General features: G+C 53.3%; 1 protein-coding gene across 1 annotated transcript; it reads right to left on the bottom strand.

Annotated features, from left to right (window-relative positions):
- Positions 1-808: 808 nt before the first annotated feature.
- PKM (pyruvate kinase M1/2) lies at positions 809-20,701 on the bottom strand. The gene is made up of 11 exons (XM_082290692.1): positions 20,547-20,701; positions 14,970-15,139; positions 14,510-14,601; positions 11,451-11,582; positions 11,073-11,259; positions 10,017-10,287; positions 9,606-9,756; positions 8,173-8,325; positions 4,972-5,138; positions 2,152-2,333; positions 809-1,587 (listed from the first exon to the last, which is right to left on the bottom strand). The coding sequence occupies exons 2-11, from the start codon at positions 15,118-15,120 to the stop codon at positions 1,481-1,483; spliced, it is 1,593 nt and encodes a 530-aa protein (XP_082146818.1). The 5' UTR covers positions 15,121-15,139; positions 20,547-20,701; the 3' UTR covers positions 809-1,480.
- Between the last annotated feature and the right edge of the window lie 842 nt (positions 20,702-21,543).

The raw sequence follows: 21,543 nt of genomic DNA, 5'->3' as shown, positions 1-21,543 counted from the left end.
GCCCATTGGCCGTTCGTCGCCGAGCCCCGCCCCCTTCCCCCGCCCATTGGCCGCGCACAGCCGAGCACCGCCCCCTCCCGCCCGCCCATTGGCCGCCCGCCTCGCAGCCCCGCCCCCCATCACTAAGTACCAGCTCCCGCCCCCACAGGCCCCGCCCACCGCTGTGAGGGGCCGGAGCCTGGCGGGGTCCCGGCCCTTAAAGGGGCCGCGGAACAGCCTCTTAAAGGGGCCGCGCGGCGGGCGCAGCTCGGGGCGAGTCCCACAGCCGGGCGGGTCTCAGGCCCCCCTCAGGCCCTGTGCTCCCGGTGGAACCCGGCCTGGAACAGCCGGGCCCCAGGGCCCCTCCTGGCTCTCTCTCCCCCAGGCATGGAAACCCCAACGCCCACAGACCCCCCCACCAATCCCTGCGGAGGCCCCAGCCCTGCAGCCTCCTCCTTTGGTCCCCTGCCGACTCCAACAGGGCCTCCAACCCTGCAGAGCGCTCCCTTGGCCCCCTAACCCCTGTAGAGCCCCTCCACCAGAGCCCCCGCAAGCACCCCTAACCCTAGCACACTCCTCCACTGTCACCCCCTCAAACTGCAGCACATCCCCCCACCACCTGCAGACCCTCACAGCAAACCCCCCTGCCCGCAGATCCCACAACAGCCCTCCCAAGCCCTACAGCCTCCTGCACCAGCGCCCTACCCCAAACCTTAAGCACTTCCCGAACCTCGCAGACCTCTCCAGCTCCTGTAGCCCATCTCCACCAGATCTCCCCCGACCCCTGCAGCCCCCTCACCACCCCCAAGGAGCAGCTCAGGCCGGCAGGTGCTTCAGCTTCTCTTTATTGATGGACAGTTGTGCTCTCCCACCCCAGGGCCCATCGGAGTGCTGGGTGAAGGGGAGGCTCTGGGGCGGTGGGGGGACACGACTAACACAGGAGACAACGCTGCAAGGGGAGCACAGGAACCTCTTCGCGTGGAGCCAACACCCTTCTCCTGCCCCCATCCCAGAAACAGCCAGCTGAGAAAGGCTGGATCTGCCTTGGATTGGGTCTGGGGAGGCGTGTGGCCATACAGGAGGGAGGAGTAGCAGCTTGCCTCGAGCGAGGAGGGGTCCCAGGATTAACCACACACTGCCTCTCCCCTTCCCCAAAACCCCACACCAGGGCCATGGAAAGGAACATTTCACACCCTGAGGACAGTCACCAGGAAAGAGGAGTCCCAGCAGCACACAGGAACCTCCTACACCGACTCCAACACGTATCAAGGCAGGACTTTAACTACAGGAGAGGTTTTTTAAAAAACTAAACACTTCAAGTATATTTTTTTTTAGTGATTTAAGGTCTCTTGCCCCTGCTGCTGCTGCACTGGGTGGTATTTAGCAACCTACATCCACTCTAGGGACAAGGAGAACAGCGCAAGCGATGGCTGGTCTAATGCAAGGGGAGAGGGGGCAGTGGGAGGGGAGTGGGGCGGGGGAAGGAAGGCCCAGCGGGCGCTCAGGGTACGGGCACCACACGCATGGTGTTGGTGTAGCCGGAGCCGGGGCGCCAGCCTGTCAGCACGATCACCAGGTCGCCGCTCTTGAAGAAGCCACGAGCCTTGCCTGCAAGAGAAGAGGGAGGTGTCAGAGCCCATTCCCATCCTGGCTCCTTGCCATGGGGCAACAGTGCTCGTTGCCTGCTCCCTAAGCCACCAAGGCTGCCTGTGCCATGGCAGTCAGGGCTCCAGGAAGTTATCAAAACCCCACCTTCCTGCTGCCCACCCATCTGAGACCCTTGGCCTCTGCTTTGGGGTTCTCTGCAGCACAGCTTGGAATTCCAAAGCACAGGATTTGGAGGTGCTGCAGGACAGAGTCAACCCCACTCCAGGTTTCCCTTGCCCCTCAGGAGTGGTGAGTGTCACAGTTCCATCGCTCATCACCATAAACCCAACCTGGTCTTCTGTTGCAACCTCTTTAAAGGCAGCTGTGCCAAGCCCACCACCTCATTTCCCAATCGCATGTGGTTGTGCTCATGCAACCACCACCCGTTTCCTGTCCGGATCCGGTTACCACACAGGCAGCCAGTTCCTCTCTCCCCATCAGCGTCCCCAAAGTACCACCAGGCGCTCAGGGCCACCACGTCCCACCAGAGCCACATCCCGGGGCAGGGGGAGCGGTGCCACTCACCGACATTCATGCCCAGGTTGACGCGCAGGTCCACGTCCTCAGCCCAGGCGTCCTGCGCGGGGTCTTTGCAGAGCACGGGGAAGATGCCGCGGTACAGGTGGGCCTGGCGCGCCGTCTGCTCATTGCGGGTGATGGCGATGATGGGGGCCCGCGGGCGGTACCGCGACACCAGGTGTGCCGACCTGCGGGGAAAACAGCCACGCTGGGGCTCCACACACCCGGCACAGCCTCCGGAGAGGACCCCTGGGAACGGCCCGGGGGAGCACAGCAGCGCCAAGGTCTGTGTGTCAGCCACGAGGGCTCCCCAAAACCCCTGGAGGGACATGACTGGTCTCCACAAGAGTCACTCACCAACCAGCTTGATGCTCTGCTGGATTCCCAGTTAGGCAACTGGGCAGACCACCACTGGCTGTCCCCACTGGTGGTGACAATCTCCTCACCTCCCAGTTTAGCAAGTGCCATCAGGGTGTTTTGATCCCCGAACAAGCCTTTACTTGTCTCTGTTGCTATGTTAGGGTGGCGAGGTGCCATTTATTCCGGCCTCTGCAAGCAGGCCTTGGCATCTCAACAGGGGTCCCTGAAAGTTCCCTGTTTAGAGGAGCTCCTGGTTTACAGGGTCAAAAGAGCCGGTGCCAGCAGCGCTGCCCAAAGCATGCCAAGGAGGAAGCCGTCTGCCTCCCAGCCACCTGCTGAAGCCAGCAAACAGGCCAGTTCCTCCACACAGAGCTCTGCTCCTGCACCCAACGGGAAGCAAATGAAACAGAGGCCAGAATTTATACTGGGAAGTTGGGCACAGAATCCTTAAAATGCTTTAAAATAGCAGCAGCACAGCCTGAGTGGGGGCTAGACTACAGCTTCCCTTTCTCCGGGGACTGCTGAGGGAGAGCATCTGCAAACAGACAGATTCAAACTGCAAGGCTGTGGCATCTGCAGCTCCATCTTTCCAATGGACATGCCGGTGTCTCCATTTGCTTTTGCAGCCTCGTTTAGTGGAGCCAAGCTCAGCAACACTCAGATGCAAAGTCTGCTGCTTAAAGCAGGGGCCAGCAGCCTGCTCCAAGCACCCAACCACACGTGCCAGCTCTCAGACAATCCTTCCCATACTGTCCAAGCCACCTCCCAAGAGATCCAGGTACTCACAAGAGTTAACCAAATCCACAGCTAAAAATATTCAAATATCAGAGTTCAAATCTCTTTAAAAAGGTCAAGTGTAAGGTTAGAACATTTGACAAACATAGAAGCACGAGGGTATCCAGAACTCGGTGCTTATAGTTCCCTCCTCATCTCTGCAGAAAGTGGCTGCTCAAAATCATTTTAAGCTGTACATTTTGGTGAAGGTTTCACCAATGGTCCAGATCTTCAGGTAGGTGATGCCCAGCACACACAACCACACCTCTGCTGCTGCACTACTGTTCTAGTGTGAATCCAGTGTGAGAAATCCTGATTTCCTTCCAGAAAGCAGTCTGAGACTTATGGTCGGACGTGCTTTGGGAGCAGGCAGCCCAGTTCCTCTAGATGGAAGAGCTGATCCATGAGGCTCCAGTGCCCTTTCCACAAGTGGAAGAACAAGTCTCTGCTTGGCAGCTGTTGCTGGACAGAAATTCCAAACTACATTGTTCCAGCGCATCTCACCTGCAGCCACTGAGCTCAGCTGGTGCCTGCCAGATGCCTGCCTGTGCAGAGAGATTACCTGCAGGCACAAGAAATCCTGGAAGAGGAAATTTCCAACTTCCCTGCCTACCAATCCCAAGCTGCGCAGTCCCTCTTTGCCCCTCGGGCTCAGGCGAGCAGGGCTGATGACTGCAAAGTCCAGCAAGGGAACGATAATTTGGATGCTGCTACAAAAGGCCAAAGCCATGATTAAAAAAAAAAAAAACCAACATGATTCTGCATCCAGTGAACTTCTGCCTCACTGTTACATCGATGATTTCTTGCCAAGAAGTTTGAATTGAAGCTGCAACACTTATTTTCCCTTGGCTCTTCCAGCTGGCGCCGCTGCCACTTGCAGCAGTGAGAGGAGGCCGGGCTCGGAGCTGGTGCCACGCAGGCAGAGGCAGGCCGAGGACTCAGGAGCGTAGGGATGTGTGTCCATCTCCCAAGGAACCAGCACTGCCAGAACCTGACTCCACCGGTCTCTCAAAGCCGTGTTTTTGGGGTTCTCCTTCCCCCACCCTGTCACATAGCAGGCTTGACCTGGGGGCACCTGTCCCCTCCTACCTTCCAGACTTGGTGAGGACAATAATGGCCCCGCTGCAGCACTTGAAGGACGCTTCCACAGCGCCAACTGCAGCAGCCTCGGTGGGGTCGCAGTTGAGGGGGGTCAGACGACGCAGTTCCTCAAACAACTGCCTGTGAAAGATGGCGGCTTCGGCCTCCCGGGCAATCTACAAGAGCAACACGCGTTCGGAGACAACACTCACGGCAGGCGCTCGGGCACGGGGCAGGGCGAGGTGCTCCAGCACAGGGTGCCACATCGGTACTGCCAGCCTTTGACACTGGCATTAATCAGCGAGCCCAGACTAAGCTCGCCCCAATGGCACATCTCTGCAGAGGAACCACTCGATTCCCAAGAGTTCTTTTTGGAATAGTGGCACCTCGCCCTGCCAAGCCCACACTCAGGTGACACTCATGCCAACTGCCAGGCACTCTCGCTCTGCTCCTGCCTGCTGGGGTCCCTCCCTGGCACAGGGTCAGCTCACATGGCAGCGGTTATGCAAGGTTGGCACGGGCAGCAAGCCGCTGGCCAAAGACTGCAGTGTTAGGGTGGAGTGTGTTTTTGCCACGGAAAGGGCTGGCCCAAGCCCCATCTCTGAGCCCTACCTGCCGGACTCAGTCAGGACTAGCAGGGCTGCAGCTAAGCACTTAAAAGAGGCCTCCACCGCGCCCGCCGCCATGGCATCGGCAGGGTCCCTGGTGTTAACATTGAGGCGTAAAATTTCTTCGAACAGCTGACGATGAAACATTGCGGCCTCAGCCTCGCGGGCGATCTGCAGGCCCGAGTGGGAGGGAAGAGGAGAACAGGAGAAAGAAAAGGAAACAGAGGAAAGATACCAGAGGAACATGAGATCACATTAACTTGCTTAATTGTCATAGTAATGCATGCAAGAGGGTATTAAGATGAAGCTGTGAAGCTTTTTGGCTCTCAGGTTTTGACTTTGCTAAATGCAACCCAGTCTAAGATTCACCATACCACGGAACCGGCAGGCCCCAGTCACTGGGCAGGGATTCCAAACATGGCATTTTTGTTTTATTTGGGAGCTCCAGCAGAGCAGGCACCCACAAATTACTTTTTGAGGGCCAGAACAAGCCAGCTCAGAGCCAGATGGTGCTTTATCATGTCTGCTTATGACCTCCTTGAGAGACTCTTGTGCCACCTACCTGCCTGCCCATGGTCCTGCTTGCAATTCTGTAAGAAGGAATCTCTGGCTTCCTTTCCCAGACTCCCAACAGCACAGAGTGCTGCTGGAACAGTTTTCATGGAGCCAACATGCAAGCAACACATTTTGAATGTCATCCCTGAAGGTGGGAGACTGTTCTCTCAGCCCTGTTAAGATTTAGTTTAAGTTCAGGGTCAAGGAAGATTTGGCTTACCTTAGGAGCCAATAAAGATTTCATCTGAGAGCCAATAAAGCTTCACATCCAAGTGGGATACCAACTTCCCTTTGGTAATAGGGAAATAAAGAGGAACAAGCCTTCCTTATAGGGTTGTCACTGTGTATATGTTGGGCTGTTTGTGCAGTGCCAGATATGGACAGATGAAAGGGACAGAAGCACAACTAAGGGCTTTGTGTTCTGGCTGAGCATTGGCAACAGGTTCACCTGTTCATCCCAGAATCCTGGGAATCATCACGTTTAATCATCTCGGAAGGCCTGACAACCCGATAAAGAAGGCTTGCAGAGACTAGAAAAGCATGCAAAGGTTCATGATCTTCTCAAGGACAACTTCACCCAGTTACTCCACAAAGTGAGCAGCTACTACACAAAGCATGACAAGTTCATGTTAAATTAGAGACTGATGTGCCATTACTGTGAAAGCTCTGGAGTTAGCAAAGTCAGAACTTTGCTACTCTAGTGTTAATGAATTATTTTATGTGATGCTGGGAATTATCCCTTCCACAGTTATCAGTTTAAGCCAAAGTAGTTAAGTATCTTATGTCTAAAAATAACAGGACACAGGCGGCAGGCCGGAACAGCAGGCCAGTGCCAACTTGTCCTAAAGCATTTTGTTACTGCTGGATTTAGATAAAATGGGAGTATTTGCATCACAACACTTACTGCAAATGCAGGAGCTGGAAGCCAGGCAGTTTATTTTCAGCTCCTGGTACAAAGGCAGCAGCTCCATGTAACATAGAGAGCAAACCTGATTTTAGAGGGAAGTCTGCACTGCCCAGGTGTAATGGAACATGGGAATACAGGTGTCTGCTTTGACAGTGGCTGCAGAGGGGCACAGCAATCCTTAACTTCACCCCACAGCTGATCTGCTCAGACAGGAATGGCTATAGAGGGTTTCCAGTTGGTGAATGGGTGGAGATTCTGGGGAGGTGGGAGAAAGGAAAATGGAGAGGCTGTTTAAACCTTGGTCCCATCAGGCAGCATAGCATGGCCAGGCTGGGCTCTGAAGTGTGGATCCTGGAGTGGAATGGGAAGAAAGCCCACTCCCACCTGCAGCAATCAGCCTGCCCAGTACCTGGAAGTTTGCTACTGCCCACTTCAGATGGAAACATCCACCTGCTCCAGCCATGCTGCAGATCTCCAGACCGTGGTTACTCAGGGCACTGTTGCTGGGCTCAACTAACAACAAGTGAATTCACTCAGAGGAAAGAGCCTCACTGTACTGGCATGTGCTCCTACCGTAAGAGTTGGCACCTTGCTGCCTGGAACATCTTACATTTAGTCAATCTGTATTTCAATTTCTGCAGAGTGTTAAAGCCTCCAGTGTTTCCCCAGGGGCCCTGGTGGAATGAACACCACCACATGCCCAGGTCTGTAGAACACGGAAGCACATGCAACAGATCCTCAAATCAAGCTACAGGTACAACACAACCTGCCCAGGCCAAAGAATTAATGCCAGGATGGAAACCCAGGCACAACTTTGCTGCAGCAAGTTCCCAAGTCTCGGTAGGAAGTCGATCCTTGTGATTTAGGGGTTGGAAAAGGAGGGAGAAGCTTTAAGGTGCACTGTTATCATTTGGCCTGTAAAGGAGCACCACTGCCCAGTGACCGTAAGTCATATTTTGCATTTGCCTCGTGCAAAAAACACCACTCCATACTGAGGTAAAATATGTTTAGGTAGCACACTGCAAACCAACACTGGCTGAGTTGATTAATCTATAGAACCTGAATTGCAAATAAAACTGGTAAGAGTTAGAACGTGTGAGTTACCGCTGCTGTGATTCACAGCACCAGTAACTGGGGAGCAGCAACGCTCATAGGTACTTGACATCAGGCTTTTATCAGATGAAACACGAACTTGAAGCAGAGCAGAGGTTTCTGGCAGTTCAGGCATGTAAAAATATGGTGCTGTCAGTACTCATGCAACAACCCCCCCCCCAACCCCCAGCACACAGCAGGTGTTGAATGCAACAGTGCTGTAAATCACCCTCAGGAACCTCCCCACCCCCTCCCATGCAGGACTCAGCCAAAACCTTTCATTATCTATAGATAAACTGCTTAAGCAGCTCCTTGACCTTGCAGAAGTTTAAAGCCACTGCAACGGGACATTGGATTAAATCTCTGTCGAGATAACAGCAAAAAGAAATGGGAAGTTTTGTATCTCAGCATTGCAGAGCAGCTCTCAGCTCTGCTTGGCAAGTTTGGAGCACACAAAGTGAGATGCCAGGCCCTCAGGACCATGCTTGTTCAAAAAAAAAAAAATCACCCACAGCAGAGTGCGAGTAAAGAAACGGCTACTTTGGGCAGCCGGGTCCGTCGAGGCCTTTGAGTGGCCAGCTCAGGTGGCTGGCTGACAGCAAGGTGGTGTCCCTGTCCCCAGCAGGCAGGGCAGGGCAGGGCAGTACTCACAGCGTGCTGCATGCGCACAGCCTCCAGGGGATAGTCTCCCTTGGCTGTTTCCCCGGACAGCATGATGCAGTCTGCTCCATCCAGGACGGCGTTGGCGACGTCGCTGCCCTCGGCACGTGTCGGGCGAGGCTTCTTGATCATGCTTTCCAGCATCTGGGAGAGAACAAACCCATGGGCATCAACACACTGCCAGAGGAAGCAGCTGCACTTCAATACTCCTTATGGCTCTGGCAGAAAGTGGGGTGCAACCTAAGGACTCCAAGAGTTCTCCACAGGTATGGAACAGAGAGGGGGTCTGGTCCCTAAACCAGCTTTGATTTAAAGCCTCCACCAGTGAGGAAACCAACCCATTTTATTTTATACCCATTCCACATGTACTCCTTTTCCAGCCACACAACATCCCAGCCACAATACTCCAACCTTCCAATTCAACTTCTCAGCACGAGGCTCAGCCTAAGGAACTCAGAGCTCTTTAGAGCAGAGTGTGGCTTTAGACATTTATGGAAAGCTCACAGCCAGTCATACGTTCTCAAATTCGGGGATTTTATCGTCTAGAAATCATTAAGAGCAGGGCCTGCATCAATGAAGTCAGCTTCATCCAACACAAGATTTCAAATGCTTTGGACAATATGTACAAGGTAGTAAACTCAGAACAGTTAACTCCACCAGCTTCCTAAGCATCCCCACTTAAGAGAGTGGAAAACAGGACAGCTTTAGTACTTCCTAATCCCTTTCTGCACCCCCAAGTCTGGCCAGCTCTCTTGTCTTCCTCAGGTGCTCAGGTTCCCCCAGCTGGAGCTCACCACTTGCTTCACCCATGAGACATTGCCTGAGGCTGTGTTCCAGCTGCATTTCTGTAGCAATACAGGAAAAAGGAGCATATGCCACTGTAAATCCAGAACCTTGTTCAGTGACTGCTGTCTAAAGACAGTTTTCACTTCCACAGCCTGTGTGCAGAGCAAGGACAGCCAGGAAAAACCAGTCCTCCCAGTGCCCAAGGACTGCACACATGATCCCTACAACTCCTGGGAAAAGAAGATGGATCCTTTACTTAGTTCCTTCTGAAGCTGCAGTGTGGGTGGTATTTCCTAAGATACCTGGGAACCCCAGCAAACCTTCCCTGTCAGGCACAGACGCGCTGCCACAAGGCGCCAAGGAAAAGCACGTGCCATTTTTCCCCATGAATTTGCAAAGTCAGCCCCAAAGGCTCATTACCACATCATGTTTGGAGGTGTATAACCTTTGGCAAGAGGTCCTATAACCTAACTGGAAAAGATCCCAAACGCAGAAATGCCTAAATATGAGCTTTTCAGCTATGAGCAAAACCTCTCTGCATCTCACTCTTTCACCAATGCCATCAAGCCATGGCTGCCCCCAACACTGCCTCCAGGCCAGACTCTGGCAGTGAGGAGCCAATGGTGCACTTCCAGTACCTGAGTGGCACAGATGATGGGTTTGCCAGCCCTGTTGCAACGCCCAATCATCATCTTCTGGGCAAGGAAGACTTTTTCAGCCGGGATCTCAATTCCCAGGTCACCACGGGCCACCATAATGCCATCGCTGGCCTCCATGATCTCATCAAACCTGAAAGCGAGAAAAGAGCTGTGTTAGCCCATTTGCTCTGCAAAGCACCTTCCCATCTGTTTGTCCTCCTCTGAAAGGAGCACACAGGCTTTCCATGGGCTGCTTGGGTTCCTGCAGTGCCAAGGAAGGAGGAAGAAAACCAGGAGCAAGGCACAGCACATATCCAGTGCTACACAGAACTGTCTGAAGCCATAAAGAGGGAGTGCGAGATGCTTTATTTCGGTGTGACAAACCCAAAGTGCCCCCTGCACAAAGCTCACCTGCGCACACCCTCATGGTTCTCGATCTTGCTGATGATCTTGATGTTCTTTCCCTTTTCCCCCAGCACCTTCCTGACAGCATGGACATCGGAAGCCTTGCGGATGAAGGAAGCGAACACCATATCCACGTTCTGCTCCACACCGAATTTTAGGTCCTGAATGTCCTTTTCGGAGACGGCGGGCAGGTCAACGGCGGCGCCGGGCAGGTTCACGCCCTTCTTGCTGCCGAGCATGCCGCCGTTCTCGACCTCCGTCATGACATAGTCCTTCCCTGAAACACGCGTTCCCACGGTCAGTGTTTACGGCACAGCTCCCACACCACCTCCCTGCCTGGGAACTGCACTGCCAACAGCGGCACACGCGATAAAAAGCACATCCCATCTCCTCAGAGCATTTCAGTACCACACGAGCTTGCAGTTTACCCTTGGGAACACAATAGATTGGTCTAAAACAACTTCTAGGCTGTTCCTGAATAAGATACCAGCTGTTGCCTGCAGGAGGTTGGGATTGCCTCCCCCAAGAAAAGCTAGTGGGTTGCAGTTCTGCACACAAAGCTCTGCAACACCAAACAGAGCACTCCAAAGCCTCACCTCCCACTCCCTACATGCTCACTGATTAGAGGCTTGAGGCTAGAGCAGTTTAGGCAGCACTATAAAGGGAGTATCATGGAAGTAACCTTGCCTCTACATTACCAGTTAAAACTAGTTCTGTCTCTAACTACAAAACCCAGGCTCTGGGCTATAAAACTAGTTAAATCCTGTGTTAAGAGCATGAATTAGCCTGGCTGATCATGAGCACTGGTATGGCCCTACCAAACATTCCCCTTTCAAGATGGGGTTTAAATGTCTGCCCAGTGAAACCCAGCTGAAGTTAAGTTTTTGGAAAGTTCCTACACTTGAGGTAGAGAAATTTAGCTCAAAGTCACACTGTAACATCAAGAACCATGTTCTCCTTTCTTTAACACACAACTGCGAGCTAAGAAAGTTACCAGAGGGAAAGCACAAATACCTCCTAAGGAAAAACCAAACAGGCAGAGCTGGAATGGCTGTTACTCACCTTTCTCCTTAACCAGCAAAGAAATCAGACCATCATCCACATAGATTTTGCTGCCAATTTCTACAACCTTGGTGAGATTCTTGTAGTCCACCCAGAGCGTGTTCTCATCGCAGTTCTCCATGAAGGCATCGTCCAGGGTCACTTTGAGCTGTGAGCCCTTCTTCAGCTCCACTTCTGCTGTGCCACTCTGTGTGACAACAAAACCAGTAAAAACCAGCGCATCACCACCTCCCAGACAAACAGCAGTTTGTCCAAACTTTTGGGAGGTGGTTTGTTACCTCATTTCCTAGGATATTATTTGTTTGGAAAAGGCCACAGGCTTAACATGGTATCGAATCTATGTGGTGAAATAAGTGGGATAAAAAAACCCCAACTTACTCCCTTAATGAGTCCAGTTCGGATCTCAGGTCCCTTGGTGTCCAGTGCAATAGCCACTGGTCTGTAGGTGATGGGATCAGAGGCAAAGCTCTCTGTGGCTTCTCGCACATTCTTGATTGTGCCCTCGTGATACTGGCAAAAGGAAAAAAGATGGAAATGTTAAAGCTGGTTCTACTCTGCTGCTTACAGAAAAGATCCCCGTGCACCCCAGAGGCTGCCCAGGCTGACAGCTCTGCTCTCAGCTTCAGTTCTACCTTCAAAATTTAACCCACACAAAGCTTCCAGTATAGCAGAGTGCAAGGATACAAGGCCTTCCTGCCATGAAGGTGGAGTCTGGAAGTTATCTGGCTGTGCCCTCAGCTCTAATTCCAGAAGGACAACTCAAGGACACAGTCCCAAGGCCTGGCTGGAGTGATTTTTCCATGAGGACGCACATCTGCCAATTGAAGGCAGCTCACAATTGAAGGCCTTTAGGAGTCACTTTTCTAAAGGCTTTCCTGAACACCTGCCTATTCAACACAGCAGAGTATTCACAGCACCAGCAGCTGGATAATTGTATGCATTGAAGGACACCCAACAGCAGAAAAATGTCACAGTGCCACACACAGCTGTGCTCCTCCTCCCATCAGAGCAAGGGAAGATGCCTCTGTACACTGCCAGCTCCCACACACACTTCCAGCCTGACCCACTATCAGTCCTGCAGGTGGACAGGCTTTTCGGCTTAAATTCCCAGAGATAAAGGATTTGCTAAAAGAATGTTATCCATGTAAATATATAGTTTATTTCCAGACCCAAAGCAGTCAGGACCCAAAAAGACAGGACTTCAATACTCCAGCACCACACGCCTGCCTTCCACACCTTGTTTGTGAGAGCATTTTGCTAAACGCTGCCAGTTTCAAGACAGTTTTGTGAGAAAACCCATCCCAGCTCCCTCAAATATGCTACAGATGGCCAGCAAATCAGTTTACTTTACTTGTTTAAACAACATTAAGAGATAACCTTACCTACTTACAACTAGTGAGAGTTGTGCAACGCTTGACAGACTTTAGTAGATAAGACATACCCTTTCCCCTCTGTGTCATATGGGCTGATGGAGTTTGACCTGACTCACCTGGCACACCTGGTTCCCCATGCCACTCACCCACCCCAGCACGAGCCCTGCACGCCGACTTGGGTATCTCGGGGATGACAAGCCAGCACCAGGAAGGTGAGGCTGGAAAAAGCCATGCTGAAGTTCACATGTGTGCCCTTGGCCAGAGATACCCAAGAGCTGATTACTCTTTAGAGCACAACATGAGTCAGTTTTTTAGAGCAGAACATGAGTCAGTTTATTGACTGAGTGTGCAAGCTGGGACTGAGATGGCCTCGACCTTTCCAGGCACTGCAGCTGGAGTGGATGCAGCACAGAGAACATGCCCCAACACTGCTACTACACTTACTTGAACCCAATCATCTGGGATTTTTCCATTTTAGTTTCCTACCAAGGACTAACTGGCTCCTAGGAAGCCTGACTTCCTGAAAAGCTACATATGCAGAACGGGCATGCAGGCAGAGCCAGAGGTAAAAGCCATTTTCATTCCATAAAAAGGAGCCAGGCAGGTGCCAAAGCACCTCTGTTAAAGCTCAAGCCCTGGTAATGCTTTGGGGTGGACATGAGAACTGAAGCACTTGTGACAGATGGAAACTCTTTGGGGCTTCACTGGAAACTGGAGCGTTTTGGAGGAGCCAGGACAGGACAAAAACTTAGGACTGGCTCTGGTTGATGGTCACACTCTGCAGGCCACAGCCAGACCAGAGCCTGCAGTCAGCCTTGTTGGTGTGAAATGTGCACCTAGACCTCACACAAAGCAGAAGGCCACACTCCCCGTCCTCAACCTCAGCTGAGCTCAGAGACCGCAGCACCTGGGCAATAACGGTGTGAGAATTCCCAGCTTCAGCCTGGCCACCTACTCCCTGATGTGTAACCCAGCCCAAGAGCCACCTGGCCGCAGGACTTGACTCCTGGGAGGCAGGAGTTACTCCACACTACCCTTTCTCCAGGCTGATTTCCCAACTGCAAGGCATGCTATCACACTATCCCAGGGTGGTTAGTCAAGGTCTGATGGTTGCCCACAGTTAAGTATCAGCCCTTTCGATCCTGACACTGCCCTGTGCCCATTAAAGGCCACGAGGGTGAGAGGCCAAGCTGTTACACACCACGAGGCTCATGGGTCACTAAGTAAAGCCACCTACAGCTGCTACTGGGTGACATTTTGAAAGCTGGAAAGCAGCCAGGGTTAAAAAAAACCCAATAAACAAAACCTCAGCAGAAAGGCTCAGGGTGGCATTTCAGGCAACACAGAATGGGATCCTCAGCTCCTCCAGTATCACTGAGGATCTCAGCTATCTATAGCAATAAGGGCTTGACTGTCACAGCGTTGATTTCTTTTGACCTTATTCTTCTAAGCTCACCACACCACGTCCCAAGCTCCATGGTAGGGCCTTTCAGAGTGCCAGGAATGCACCCATAGCAGCCAGTTAGCCAGAAAACCCAGGAGCCCATTCTTCCCACTGGGAAGTAATTACATCAGATCACTAATAACAGATGCCTTTTGATCAGGGTTATTCATTGATTGCCTGCCTGCAAAACCCCCAGCAATGGAACAAGGAGTGAGATGAACTGATAGTGTGACCTCCTGCAGAGGTGCAAAACAGGGACAGTTCTTCTCGGCTTCTGCTGCTAACTGGGAAGCAGCAGCTCTGGGAACAGCAGGATGTGAGGAAGAACTGAAGGATTTCACAGCAAGCAGGTGGCACACAGTGTCAAATACCAGTTACCTGGCTACCCGCTCCAGGGCAGGGTGTGGAACTGAACTGCTTTCAAAAATGGCTCAGAAAACACTTCAACGTTATCAACAATGACGCAGGCTAGGTATGTACAACCAGCGTGCTTTCCCCAAAGGCAGCTATTTGACCTTCCCAAACCAAGGATGGTCTGGATGAAGCTGCATTTTCCTTTTCCCTGAAGGACAGCATCAGCAGACACACAGGGACCATAGCAGCTCAGACCCCACCCTTACCTCATGAGTGCCGTGAGAGAAGTTGAGTCGGGCAACGTTCATTCCAGATTTAATCATTTCCTTCAGCTTCTCCACAGAGCGGGAGGCCGGGCCTAGGAGGAAGAAACAGTTTGAACATTAACTTTGGAAAAATAATGAGGTAACCCACACAGACCAGGCTGTTTCATGTGGAAGAGAAAAGGTAAATGGATACAGCATTACTCAGCGCTGCAGCAATAAATATTGTTTTAACTTGCCCACTGAGTGCAGCAGAACCAAAGCAATTCCCATTTCCTTGGATACTGCATTCACTCCCAGCAGTAACACAGGTTAGGCAAACATGGGAAAGTCATGTTCCTTCACCACACAAGTTTAGCCCTGGCAAGGGATGAAAGCCAGATTCCTCTCACAATTTCCCTAACAAGTTTCACCAAGGTGTGGGCTCCTAGCTGCAATTCTCTCCTATCTAGGAATGGCCTACCAATGGTGCAGATGATGCCGGTGTTTCTGGCAATGGTTGGCTCCGAGTCGATGTCCAGGCGGCACATGTGCTCCAGGAAGGTGTCTGCCATGGCAGCGTGCAGCTGCTGGGTCTGGATGAAAGCAGTCCCTGCATCGTGGTGCTTCGACATGGTCACTCGATTCCTGTGTCTGGAAGGGAAGAAAGCGGTGCCAGGTTTGGGAATCACCCACCCCAACTTGCCCACCAAGCAGAGACACCAACACACCCACGTGATGAATATGGAGGTAACAAGAAAGCTGCTACTGGATCCAACTATCTTTATGTTCCTACTTGAGAGTCTTAACAGGCAAGACATTTCTATTTCCATGTCATCCCCCACGTGGACCGCCCAAAGCTCACCTGCCTTCTATGCAGATGTTCCCTTCATAGCTTCTCTTCATTGCCAGTCTTCCCTTGGAGCTACACAACGCAACAAAATTCAAGCACTTGAGTGCGCAGGCAGAGGTTCTGCCTCCTCCCTCCCAGCTCGTCACTCATTTCTCCTACAGGCCTCAACTGCACTTCCCATCCCACTTGGGACCGGGGCAGCTCGGCACTGGCGTGACTGCGGCACACCCAGACACGGGCAACCTTCTGCCCAGGAGCACCTAATCACGGCAAAGTCCACCTAAGCCTAAACCCCATCCTTTAAGCCCGGACAACAAAGCAGACTTGAGTTGATTAAACACAACACCTTGGCAGAGAACACATAGAAGATTGAAAATTTAATACACTCAAAGTCCCTCTTTGACTGAAGATGCTATGGGTCTCCCCCGCCCCCTGCACTCCCCTTCACCCATAGCAGCAGAAATCTATCACAAGGTTTAAAGCCTGTTGTATTTTTTGTTTTTTGGATTAAAAAACCTCTCTGAACTCAGGCTGTTTGTCTCCTCCAGACTAGAGAGTCCCCACAACAGCAGGACCGGCCTGTAATCCCAAGAGGAAGCTGAAGCTTAACAGTCCACAGGGATGGGAGGACATTCATTTCACAAGAGTACCAGTGCCCCAGGCATTTCTAATTGCAATAATTTTGTTCTCAGGTAGCAGTGGCAGCTAAAAGCTTTTTGTCTCTTGGGCCTGCCCAGGCTAGAATCCCAGTATCACAAAAGCCTCCGGTAAAAGAGTGATGCAAGGTGGTGGCTATTGGCATGGGCAGAGCACTCATTTTGCCTTTCAAGATTGGTTTGACTTCGAACTCCATGCCCTGGGCACAAAGGCAATATTCAGAGCACACATGAGCTGCCTTCATCTCCAAGATGTGCTTATAGAAACGTGAGCTGGGGCTCAGCTAAAAGCTGGGACAGAGCAGGAATAGAGCTGGGCTTTTGTTCTGCCCACCCCAGGCAGACAAAGCACACCAATAAACCACGGAACGGTGTGAGGGGCACACACCAGCCAGCTCAGCACATCCAGCTTTGACACAGAGGCACCAATAGACCCAAAAACTCTGCCAGAGCTGGCACGACTGAGTCCAGTGAAGGGCAGGCAGGCCATGTCCTGCCAGCCTGCCCGGTGCCGTCCCGGTGCCGCAGCGGCCCCGCTGCCTGGCCCGATGCTCCTCCCCTGCTCCGCAGCCCTTCCTCACGTACGTGCAGATCCTCGCGCAGGCAGCCCTGACTCACTCTCGCCGCACTGCCATGCGCCACAGAGCAGCCAGGCCAGCAAAAACCATAATTTGACCTGGCAAAGCCTCTTTTCCCTCAGCCCTGCCAGAAGCTGCTGATTCACTGGAGTCACTACAAGAAGGTCTGCCCACATAAAAAGCCCAACAGAGTCTTATTATTACAGGAAAACCCTCTGGTCAGTCCTAAAACATTGTGTTTCAGCCCTCTAACACTTGCTGCTGCACTCTCCGACACCTGCAGAGCAGCATCAGCTTCCTTAGATGCCAAAAAAAACAAGCCTTTGCTGGGAAATCACCTCCACGCACAGGGAATCAGGTTTGCACAGCTTCTAGGAACAAGAGGAATACGGAACAACCGTATCCCGACATGGAAACTGCAGCCAGAGCATGACTTGGAAGCTTATAAAAAATAGTCAGGTGAATTCTCCCTGCCTCATGGAAATCCCCCACCCACTCAAGTCATTTGCAAATGTAATTTTAACACCCTTGAAGTCTTTATAGAGAAAGGAAAAGTTCACTTCCCAGCCAGAATCCCCTTCACAAGATTTTCCAGCAGTTCAGAGGGCTCAGAAAAATCAACCGCAGACACAGTGACCTTGTCCAGGGGCGAGAGCAGAAACGCAGGACCCAGAAAGTATCCCAAACACCCATCTGTCCACAGCACCGTGCCCACGACCACCAAGAGTCACTCTTTAATACTCCCTCCTGCCTTCCATCGCTGTGCATTTACAAGGTGTCGATTGAATTCTACTGGAATGACCAGTCTCGTATTTATAACAGGAATGTCTGGCATTTCCCACTACTCCGCTTTTTTTTAAAATCAAACAGAGGAGTAAGGACTTCAAGGACACCAGAAAACACGGAGCACTCAGTCTGGGCAGAGTGAGGAAGTGGGGGTGAGCACTACCCTACAGTGCCTGAATGTTTCCAGCACTGAATAAACCTGAATTCATTCCTCAAGGAATAACGATTAAATCACCAAATTTATTACTTGGCCTGCCCATGCCTCAGGCAGGGTGTCCCAATGATGTCTGGTATCTCCCCAGCTCCTGAATATTTCAGACAAAGCCAGCTAAGGTCAGGACTGGTTTTACTGCAGCCAGGCAACTAATTCCAGCCAGCTCATCCCATGGGTCAGATGAGAGAAAGCCTAAAATCACGGTTTCTCCGGATATGCCCCTTGGGGATGGAGAAAGGGGAGGGAGCAGCAATCCCCACCCAGGCAATCCCCACCCAGGGCCAAGTCTTTGCTGTTATCGGTGACAAAGGGAAGTGGAAACTGCAGCAGGGGCTGTCCCCAGGCCACGGCTGCAGAGCTGTGTCACTGCCTGCAGGAATTCCAGCCAGGAGGCTCCCAGGGGGTGATGATTCGGAATTTACTGGTCAGCCTCACTTACACAACCTCATGGACACTGCAGAACAAGACTGCTCATGCCCAGTGTCCCTGCCCAAAGGCAGAAATGGTTTGAGTTAGTGCTCAGGGCAGGGTTATGAAACGAGGCAGGCCTTCAGATTCCCAAAAAAAAGCCTAGGAAAACATCAGCTTTGCTCATTCCAGAAGCTAAAGGCACTCAACAACAGAGAAATGCAGCTCTGCAGAAAAACAGGATTTTACCCTGGCCTGGCATCCCCTCTCCCAGGGAGGCAGGACAGCACAGTCCTGCCAGGCAGACGGTGCCGGAGGTGGTGTCTCGCCGTTACGCAAGGACAAAATGGCCACCCCAAAATTCCACCCCTTTTCTGCAAGCCTGGATGGAACCCAGGAGACACCACCTGCTCCCGGCTGGACGATGCTCTCCCCGGCATTGAGCTGAGGATCCACGGGAGGAGACCCACAACCGAGATGCCTCTCCAGCTTTTTGGCAATGGGGAACAGGAAGGTCAGGCTGGCTCAGCTGAGCTGCCCTCCCTGGAAGGCTTAACTAAAAAAATAAAGAGGAGGTGATAAGCATCGGATGTTTGGTGACGAGAAAGACTTATCTCGAGGTAATTTGTAGGACACACCTACAGGCTTAACCTTGCAGAGGACAAGGAGCCTTTTGGCCCGGCAAAAAGCACCTGGCTGCCTTCAGGCAAGCTGTAAAAGCCTGCTTTACACGATAAAAGAAAGCTTGGGGGTTTTCTTTTTACATTTAACTAGGCAGAAGTGTAGACCACTGTGCTGCATCCCCACTCCAGGACGGAGATGGCTGCACGTGGCAGCGCCCCGGTACTGCAGCCCCATTCCCTACGTGCCATCCATCACCACCCGCTGCGGCTCCATCTTCCCCCGGGAGAACAACGGCCAGGCAGGAGATAAAGGACCAGCACGTGCTCCAGCCGGCCTGGGAAACGTCCTGTTCCCATCAAATTAAATTAGCAACTTGTTGGGTGGAAAGGGAATTAAGGCCGGTGGTAGATCGCTCCAGCTAACAGCAATAAATACAGGTTTTAGTAGCTTCAGATGGATAAAGGAGTAGGTCATAAAAAAACGCAGGCTGCTGCAGACTCCCCAAGCTTTTTATCTAGTAAAAGCGAAGTTTCTCGGAAGGGTTTCACAGGCAGAAGTCCCCGGTTCAAGCACGTGGCTCGCAGCAGTGCTTCCTGCCTCGCACAAAAACCTTCTGCTTAATCCGCTGATGGGCTGGAAACCGCTGGCACCAGCCCGGCCCATTAACCCATCGATCTCCTTTATATTAGCCAGAATTCTGCTCTATAAATGAAATGTCGGGCATGAAATTCTACTCCTCAGAGTTTTGTTGGGTTTTTTTTTTTTTTTTTTTTTTTTTTTTTTTTTTAATTAAGCACTCCTAATTGCACAAGACCCCGGACGTGTCTGAGTAACCAAAAACCTCTTTCTCATCGCACCTTTGAGCCAAGGCAAGTCACGATGAGCAGCAGCAAAGTTAACACTTTAACATGACAAAAACCTCCATAGAACACTGATTTTTTTTTTTTTTCTTAACCTGGGCCTCACCGATACCGAGTTGCTTTATCAGAACAAAGCAGGTTTTTAGAGATTGCCGTCTACTTTTAGTAGTCTGAGGAGACACTCGGGAGGTTGCCATTGTCCACCGACAAAAGCGCTATTCATGCCCTGGTAGCCCTGTAAAGAGGGTTTAAACACGTTTCAAAGGTTTTCACAGTTCGAGAGACTGTCCAAATCAATTGGACGTGTTTAAGTAGGCACAATTACGGGAGAAGATTAATTCAGAAGGGGCCTTCTGTTGCTGGGGGGGCCGGGAAGAGGCTGCAGCATCAGTGGTGGGTGCAGTGAGCCGGACGCTGATTTGAGCTGATGCCCTTCGGGGAACTGCCGGCTCTTAGGCGAGTGCAGGCACAGGGCGGGGGGGCGGCCCAGCGCCTCACTCCGTCTGCCTCTGACTCAGCCTCGCAGCAGCTGCTCCGGCACTGCCCGGCCAGCAGGAACCGGGCGGCAGCCGCAGCGGGGCCCTGCGCTCCGTTAAACGGCACGGCCGCACACGCGGGGCTCCCCGCTCCTGCGTGTTCCCCTTCCTACACCCGGGCCCCCGCACCACAGACCGGACCCCCGCCGCCTCCCCGTGCCCGGAGCGGCTCTTTCCCGGAATAGGCCGTGGGGAGATGCCCGGAGCGGGCGTTCCCCGGCGCGGGATCGGAAGGGATGCTCGGAGCGGGCGTTCCCCACCGCTGGGTCACGGGGGGGATGCTCAGAACGGGCGGTGCCCGGTGCGGAGTCCCGGGGGGATGCTCGGGGAGGCAGAGGCTGGGACGCGGGGCTGGGGCCGCCGGCGGCCACGTGCTCGGCGCCGCGAGCCCCCCGCGCGCCCCCTCCTCAACCGTCCCGTAGGGCGCGCGCCCCCTCCCCTCAGCCGCCGCCTGGGCGGACCGTCTCCCGGCGGCGGAAACACGGGGAAAGCGGCGGTACCAGCGCGGCCAGCCCCGCCGCTCGCCGCCCCTCAGGCCGCCGTTACCTGCCGCTGCTCAGTCACGCCCCTGGCACGTCCTCTCCCTCCGAGCGCCGCCGCCGCTCTGCGCACCGCCCCCACGCCCCGCCAAGGTGATCCCGGCCGGCCGCACCACCGCCTCCCGCGGATCCCTCCGCCGCCCGCTCCGCCGAGGACCACAAGGGGCGGGGCGCCGGGGCTACTTTCACGGGCGGACGCACAAAGCGGAGGGGGGAGGCGCTGAGTCACAGCACGCGCCCGGCCGGCCAATGAGGAGGCGGCGTAGCCGTCGCGCGCGCGGACGGTGAGTGGTCGCCGCCTTAAAGGGACCGCAGCCCGGCGCGATGCTCTTAAAGGGGCCGCGGCCCCCAACTCATACCGAGCTCTCCAATTCATACTGACCCCACCCAACTCTCACCGCGCCCCCCCGGCTCACACGGACAGCCCCAACTCACATCAAGCCCCCAGCTCACACCTCAGGGGTCCCTCACTCTGGAGGCAGCGGCTCTGGGTGTTTTGGGGTGCTTTGGAAGGTCCCGAGACCCTCCAGTGGGGACACTGGGAACGAATGTGGGTGCTCCGTAGTGGGGCCACGAGGGCACCGTGCTGGGGACACTGGGGACACGAGGCTGGAGATGATGGGGACATGGTGATGGGGACATGGTGATGGGGACATGGTGATGGGGACGCTGAGGACACTGTGCTGGGGTCAAGGAGAGACCAGGCTGGAGGTGCTGGGGACACAGGGGACACTGTGCTGGGCCCACTGGGACCACTGTCCCAGCTGTGTGGGGACCCAACATGGACACCGTATGCCAGATCCATGAAGGCCCTTGGCTGGGAATAGTGGGGACCTCATGCTGGAGATATTGGGGACATGGTGCCAGAACCATGGGGACCTTGTGCTGGTGACCCATGACAGTGGCTCCACACTGGGACTGTGCTGACACTGGGGACATGCCACTGACACAGGGATCTGCCACACAGACCCCGTGCTGGACTGTAGGGACTCTGTGACAGCCAT

This window comes from Coloeus monedula (genome assembly GCF_965178545.1).
Source record: "Coloeus monedula genome assembly, chromosome: 14".
In the NCBI taxonomy this organism is placed as follows: Eukaryota; Metazoa; Chordata; class Aves; order Passeriformes; family Corvidae; genus Coloeus; species Coloeus monedula.
This window is presented reverse-complemented; position numbering and strand designations above follow the sequence as displayed.